This window comes from Triticum dicoccoides, chromosome 4A, assembly GCF_002162155.2.
Source record: "Triticum dicoccoides isolate Atlit2015 ecotype Zavitan chromosome 4A, WEW_v2.0, whole genome shotgun sequence".
In the NCBI taxonomy this organism is placed as follows: Eukaryota; Viridiplantae; Streptophyta; class Magnoliopsida; order Poales; family Poaceae; genus Triticum; species Triticum dicoccoides.
In genome coordinates this window covers 537,602,017-537,609,273 of record NC_041386.1, presented here as the reverse complement: position 1 = coordinate 537,609,273, position 7,257 = coordinate 537,602,017, and the positions used below count along the sequence as shown (strand labels likewise).

The following is a 7,257-nucleotide window of genomic DNA, read 5'->3' as shown; positions in this document are numbered from 1 at the left end:
GTGATACAACAAGAGTGCAACAAGTTTTGCGCCACCCTTGAGAGCATCCGGGCACGCCCCGTGAGCGGCATCGACATGAAAGATATGGTATACATGCGCCCCTCTTCGTATCCGTTTTCGTTATGCTTGCATGTCCATTTGCCCATATGCTTGCACGCTATTCATTTGTAGGCATTCCAAGCTTTGGAGGCATTCAAGGCCCAACATGACGACAAGTCCTTCAACCTCTCCCATTGTTGGATGGTCATCAATGGGGAGGAGAAGTTTAAGGCGCAATATGCCGCCGCCAAGGCGCGTGGGGGGGAGGAAGCCGTCGAGGAGCTTGGGGAGGGCAAGAAGCCACGGCCGCGGGGGAAGACCAACTCCAAGAAGGAGGACAAGTGCGATGTGGCGTCGATTGCCTTGCATGCCACTTTGGAGGGCATGATGAGCAAAAAGGACACAAGCGAGGAGAACCACCGGCAAGACAAGGAAGAGCAAATGAACGCCTTCATGGAGATCAAAAGGAGGATGCTTGAGCTTGATGCGGAGAAGCAAGCCAAGATGCTTGAGATGGAGGCGGAGAAGCAAGCCAAGATGTTCGACATCGAGGCCGCCAATGCCAAGACCAAGGCAAAAGAAGTGGCGCTCGCTAGCATGATGACGGGGGTGGAGATCATGAAGGTGGACTTGAACACCGTGTCGCCGAGGAAGAGGCCATGGTTCGAGAAGATGCAGGCCGAAATACTCAAGTTCAACAACGGGTGATCTATGGCGGAGAGCGCCATCCTTTTTTTATATGACGGCAAGTGTGCTAGCATGACCACGACCAAGATGGCGTGGTCGAACTCCCGCCCCTTTTATGTGTGCTGGCATGTGTGTCCGCCGCTGGCAAGTGCGCCAACATGAACTGTGTGGTGGCTTTTTTAGAGACTGGCATTGTATGCCGGCCGCTGGCATGGCACCGGCATGAACTCCGGACGATGGCATGGCCGCTGGCATGATCTACGGCCGCGGGGCCTTTTAAAATTTATGGGCGGACATGAAAAGGGTCGCGCACGTAAAACGGGGCGGACGCCGAGCGGCCGGCCGACCCAAACGGACGAAAAGCGGACAAAGCGCGCGTCTGTTTGGGTCGGCGCGTTGGAGTTGCTCTTAGAAGTGCTCCTTAAGAAAGGATAAGAGAATAAGAGTCGGCATGCACCAAACTACTATCTATACATTGACTAACCAATCAGAATAGTATACTTATGAACATTTAATCTGTATGTTAAAACAAAGGCAAGTGTCCTCTTATTTGGATCATAGAAAACTCGGCATGACTACCTGAATGCTATTTACAAAATGATATCAGAACTACTCTGCAAGCACATGGTAAGAAAAAAGGTAAGTAACTGGATGCTATTTCCAAAATGATGTCAGAACTACTACCCCTGTAACCAGAATATAAGACGTTTTTGCAGTTCAATTTATTAAACTGCAAAAACATCTTATATCTATTCTGTTTTATTTCTACAAATGTACATAAAGAATCAATTATTTTGGTTCTTTTAGGTACCATCTTCCTTCTTCTGTTCACACAGAAGAAAAGCCTACTGGTCAGCCTAATCACCTTCAGATTTTTATAAAAGCACACAAGATCACTAAAAATATATTTAAATTATTCGTAACAGATAAAAGTACCCAGTTCTGATTCATACTGCTAGCCAACAAACTAACCAGTGCTTCAGATTTGTAACTATGTGAGTATGTTGTGGACCCCATGCTCATCGTATGATTAAAATAGAACCTTAGCAAACCCTGGAATAATAATGTATTAATAAGGAAGTCCATAGCAATCAAACGAGGAGGTGCTGACTTGCAATTTAAAAATATATACAGCAGTACACCATGGCTGCTTCAGATGTTCAGTTATATTCGGAAAAGCATGATGCGTGTTCAAATGAAATGGTTACTGAAAAAGGATCTCACCTTGTTCCACCAGAACATGTAGTGATCCATAAACATAGTACATGTTCTCTGAAATAATTGGATCAGGCCTCGTGGTTCCACAGGATGGTGATGCGAAAGCACGATTTCTTTGAGAATTAAGTAGCAAACCTGCAATGCACAAAAGGGATCAAATGATTAGCAAACCTGCTGTTCGTCCTGAAGCTAGTTTAGTAAGAGAGAACATTTAGCAACAAAAATAAGAAGTTTTTTTAGAAGCTTGCAGCGAACATACAATGTGTGGCACGGAATATTTCAGAAAAGCATGAAACCTGTGTTCAGATGATTACTGAAAAAGGAATCTCACATTGTTCCACTTCCAATGGAACATGTAGTGATCCATAAACATGGTAGATGTTATCTGAATTCATTGGTTCAAATCTCATGGCTCAACAGGATGGTGCTGCAAAAAGCAGGATTTTTTCAAGCAATTAGTACCAAACCTGCAATGCGCAAAAAAGATCAAATTGTTAGCAAACCTGCCATCCGTCCTGAAGCTAGTTCAGTAAGAAAGAACATTTAGCAAAATCAGATGAAGCTTTCTTTTTGCGGCGTGCATGCAATGTGCAGCATTGGATAAATCATTAATTCCAAACAAAAAGAACAAAACAAGAACACAGAAAATGTCTGACACTCAAGTAACAACTGCCTGAAAATATCATGCTGAAATTTTACATTGCCCATGAATTCTCAGTTATTACCTTTTGTGCATGGTGTCCTGCTCAAAGATGTCCTACCTGGAGCAGAAGTGATACCAAACCTGAAAAATATCACTTAGATAATGCTTCCACTAATACAAATCCACTATTACTGCAGACCATGGAATCCTGGATAAGTGGACAGCGTACCAAACAGTATGCAGTACACATGACAGATAATGTCAGGTATAAGTACTATTAGGAATAGATATTTGATGGGCAGCTTCAGGTAAAAGTTTATGCCAATAAATTGTTGAAGAGGCGATAGAAGCTCTAGATCAAGACAACCTAGAAAATACTCCATTATAATTCTTGAAGAGTTAAAGTTATTGATATATTAACTATCAACGGAATCCGGCCAAGCATTTTAAGAGAATAGCCGAAGAGCAAGAAACCAATCCAAAAAAATACCTTCAACAAACTTAAACTGCCATCCTGTGAACCTTATGAAAGGATTTGTCAGTGCTGCTTCCCATCCTTGTCAGCGCTGGACAGGAATTCCTCCGAGATGGTGGTGGCGGTGTTGATGAAATGCTACAGCTGGAGGAAGAGCTCGCCATAATCAGATGAATGTAGATGAATTGCTAAAAGAGGAAGATGACTCGTGATACCATGTGAGAATTGTGGAAGCGTCTCTACCTCCATTGGAGGCCGCGTGATGTTTATTTATAGGTGCCGAACGTGGCAAGCGATGTACAGATTGGTATCTAGATTGATCTTGGGAGGCAAGGAGACAGGTTTAAACTAGATTACAGTTCCATCTCTAATGCCTCTGGATCCTTCTAGACAGTCGCAGGTTACAGATACTGCCAAGCCTAAGTATCCTGAGATCCCGGACTTCCCAATCCGTTACCGAACCATCTTGAGCTCAATTTCTGAAGCAGGTTATCCTTGATGTCGCAATACCTTTGAGCCCAATCAACCGGTTCGACTCCATCAACACCTAAGCCGGGGGCCCGGTCAGCGGACTCAAGGTTGATTGGATCTCTCCAGTCAGCCACGTAGGCGGACACTCGTCGTTTGAACTTATGCTTGAACTCGGTCCACGCCTGGTACTTATAATGGTTCACACGTGCCTGCATGCTCCGTATACTTTTGAAACCAGCCTTCAGTGTGAAGTGGTGAATTGCATTCTCCAAAGAATGGTCCACTGCAGCAAGCAGAACCAGCGATTTGTGCCGTAGAAACCTCTTCAGACGGCATGTGTATCCTTGGATGACACCCTCCTGTGGGTGTGATGTTTGGCCAGAGGGGCCAAAATCAAAGCACCACAGATATACCTGCCCGACATCTGGATCAACCTGAACAATCTCTTCAAGCATCGATTTTGACGGTTTCTCAGATCGTTCCCAGTTGGGCGAAAAAACGAACTCGTCGACGTCAATAAAGGCCATCCACCTGCAAGAGCTCTGGTGCGTTGCAGCACAATGGGAGAAGCCGGCTTCCTGCATTTTGATCCATGGCCAAGGCACGGTAGAGATTTTGATTCCAGCGGACCTCAACTGAGCGACTTGATCTGCCAAGTCATCCTTACTTCCATTGTCATACAGGATGAAGTGGTCCACCCCGATAGCGGCATGATACAGCACCCATTCGCGAAGAAACTTTGAGACGTTGTGGATCATGGTGCATGCACAAATCAGGTTCTTTTCCGGTGCCACCAGCGAGCCACTTTCACTCTGCCGGGGACGATAAGTCACGAGTGTCGGGATTGGATCCTCGCCCGTGGCTGCCACGGTGACACGGAACTCTGTGTTCCTAGAGTTCAGATGGATCGGTGGAGCGGGGCACCGGGTAACCTGCTGTACGGACGTGATGGCCGGGAAGGAGGCCACCACGGCATGGGTCTCGCCGCAGTAGCGATACAGGCATTGGACACCGCCAGCAACATGGTTGACGCCCTTTGCAAAGACAAGAACATCGCCACTGTCGAGTGTTGCAGAGCTGAACGCGATCCGGCCGGTCCAGTTCAGCAATGCGCGGCCAGGGCAATCGGCAGAGGAAGCCGAGGTCGGGAGCAGCACGGGCGCTTGGAGCGGCTGGAGGCTCCGGGCAGGCTCACGCATTGGGCAGATGTAGGCGTGGCGGCCCGTCCCCGGCAGCCTCCCGAGCGCGCTCGCCGGGGACGACGCTCCACCCTGGAAGGCGCACGTCGCCTTGGCGCCAGGCTCAGCGTCAGTCAGGACAAGAACCTCCCAGTCCGGGAGCAAGACTGCGTCCGCGTCGTCGTGCGAGCGATCGGCCTCCGAGTCCAAGCCCAGGAAGGGTGAGGGCGGCGGCGAGCGATGGAGGGGCCGAAGGCGCCGCGGGAGGGTGGTTTCCGGCTGCGGGGGCTCAGCGTCGGACTCTGAATCTGAGACGAGGTAGGGCCGCAGCGGCGAGAGAGCGAAGGGCGGCGGCGTGCGGTGGAGGGGCAGAAGGCGCCGCGGGAGGTTGGCTTCCGGCTGCGGGGGCGAGGCGTCGGCCTCCGAGTCTGAGAGGAGGTAGGGCGGCAGCGGCGAGAGAGCGAAGGGCGGCGGGGCGAAGGACGGCGAGCGGTCGGCGCCGAGGCCGAGGGGCAGCAAGCCCGGCGAGAAGAGCTGGCCGTGGGCGTAGGTATGGCCGCCGGCGAGCAGGAGGAGGCCGGCCGACACACCGCCGGCGATGGTGAGGGCACGGCGCAGGCAGCCGCGGCGCCGGTAATGCGCCATGGCGGCGGAGCGATTCGAGCGGAGCGGGGAGCTGGAGGTTTCTTGTTCGCGCGAAAACTCTGCGATCGATTGCGCGGAAAAGCTTTTGCCAAATTAGGGCGTCGACGACCTGTATTATACGGTGTATCGGGTCCGACTACGGTACGTATATGGTAGCGTGTTCGCTACGCATACGGTAGCGTAGTTTCTACGTATACGGTGTACAGGCTACCGACCGACCGAGGCAGCAAGGTTTGGAGGTTTGGGCTCGACGCCAGCTGTTCCTTCGGGTCCGCCCGTGGTCGAGTCTCGATCTTTTTTTTTTCCTCACGCTATCAAGATCAGCCTGGTTCTATGTCACGTTGCTGGATTTTTTTTTTCTTTCTCAATATTTTTTGACTAAATTCTTTCTCAATAATAAAGTCAACATTTTATTTATTCTGGACCCGAATACGTATACAGTAGGGTTCAGTACGTATAAGGTGTTCGGCATGTTTCGCCCCAATTTTCGATTAAAAACGTACTCCTATTCAGGAACAAAGCAAAAGAGCTACACTTCCTCAAAAAAATCCAAATTGATTCATGCCGATATAACCAAATCCGTCAAATCAGTGATGAAATCTGATGAAACCAAAAAACCACACTAAACGCTCAGTCAGGTGAAGGAATTGACTGAATCACGCAAAAAAGTTAGCACATTTCTATTCGAAAAAAAAACAGCAATACAAGCAGCACAGCAGGGACAGGCGTGTACCGAAGTGGTTGAAGTCGACCACGGAGCAGGGCGTGGCTCGGTCGTTGGAGCAGGGCGAGGTGGTGTGGTCGCCGGAGAAGGGTGGTGACGTCGAGGTCGCCGGGGCCGAGTCAAGCGAGGGCCGCCGATCAGGTACCTTCAGGTCGCCGGAGCCGAGGACGGCCGGGGTCGCTGTACGAGGGCCGCGGAGCGAGGGGAGGGTGGCGGAGGCAGGAAATTGGAGAGAGGGGAGAGAGAGGAGCAGCAGGCCAGCGCTGGCGCCACTAGGTTCCGCGCGCGGCGCGCCGCTATGGCTGATACTTGGCAGGGAAGAGCGACTGGAAGGAGATTGGTCTCGACGGACAACGACAGAGCTAGGGATAATTTTGACAGGGGTAGTTTGGGAATACCAAAACGATGACAAGCTATTCACAGTAAGGATGGCAATGGGTCGGGTTTGGATCGGGTTGAACAATATCAAATCCATATCCATATCCATATCCATGAAGACAGTCTTTGCCCGCCCGTGAAAAAATTCATGGGTGAAAAATTGTGTCCATGTCCAAATCCGATGGATATCCATATCCACTGGATATCCATTGGGTCCTCTCAAGACATATAAATAAAACTTAACATAATATTAACATAAACTCTTCCATTCTTCACCTCGTGGCAGACTAGGCTTCATTTATGATAAAGCAACATCCAGTAATAACCTAAGATCATTTAGTATTTTTCTAACAGATGAGAATGACGAGTCATTTAATAAGGAGATAAAAATAAGGGAAGGGGTGTTGAAGTATGTTACAGAGGGGATTGACTGTCAACTTATAAAAATTACGATGGGGATTGTGTGATTTCTTATGCATGTTTTAGATAAAAAAGTGTAAAATTATTGTGGGACATGTGAACGTGGGGTAGGGATGGCAGATTTTTTCCCATTACGTCATACTATCGGGTCGGGTTTGGGTATATCCATGGGTACACGATTATATCCACGCCCTACCCACGAACAATCGGGTCGGGTTTGGGCGCCGCCCATGGACACAAAAGCATATCCAAACCCTATCCATTCGGGTCGGATATCCATGGATATCCATGTCCATGGATAAAATTGCCATCCTTAATTCATAGTTTGACTAACAGAAAACATGTGACCATCTAAAAAAAAACAGAAAACATGTGACAT

At 48.9% G+C, this 7,257-nt stretch overlaps 1 protein-coding gene and 1 long non-coding RNA gene across 4 annotated transcripts; both read right to left on the bottom strand.

Moving 5' to 3' along the window:
* Positions 1-1,610: 1,610 nt before the first annotated feature.
* Positions 1,611-6,397, bottom strand: LOC119289074. 3 transcript variants are annotated; one of them, XR_005141416.1, is made up of 6 exons: positions 6,090-6,397; positions 3,078-3,206; positions 2,670-2,728; positions 2,241-2,411; positions 1,951-2,079; positions 1,611-1,779 (listed from the first exon to the last, which is right to left on the bottom strand). It is a non-coding gene; the product is annotated as an uncharacterized LOC119289074 (long non-coding RNA). The 3 variants fall into 3 exon arrangements; XR_005141417.1 differs by having other exon boundaries at positions 2,276-2,411; XR_005141415.1 differs by having other exon boundaries at positions 2,241-2,371; positions 2,706-2,728.
* LOC119289073 (glycosyltransferase family 92 protein Os08g0121900-like) lies at positions 3,482-5,356 on the bottom strand. The gene is made up of 2 exons (XM_037568501.1): positions 5,059-5,356; positions 3,482-4,947 (listed from the first exon to the last, which is right to left on the bottom strand). Exons 1-2 carry the CDS (start codon positions 5,354-5,356, stop codon positions 3,482-3,484), a joined length of 1,764 nt encoding a protein of 587 aa, XP_037424398.1.
* Positions 6,398-7,257: the final 860 nt, after the last annotated feature.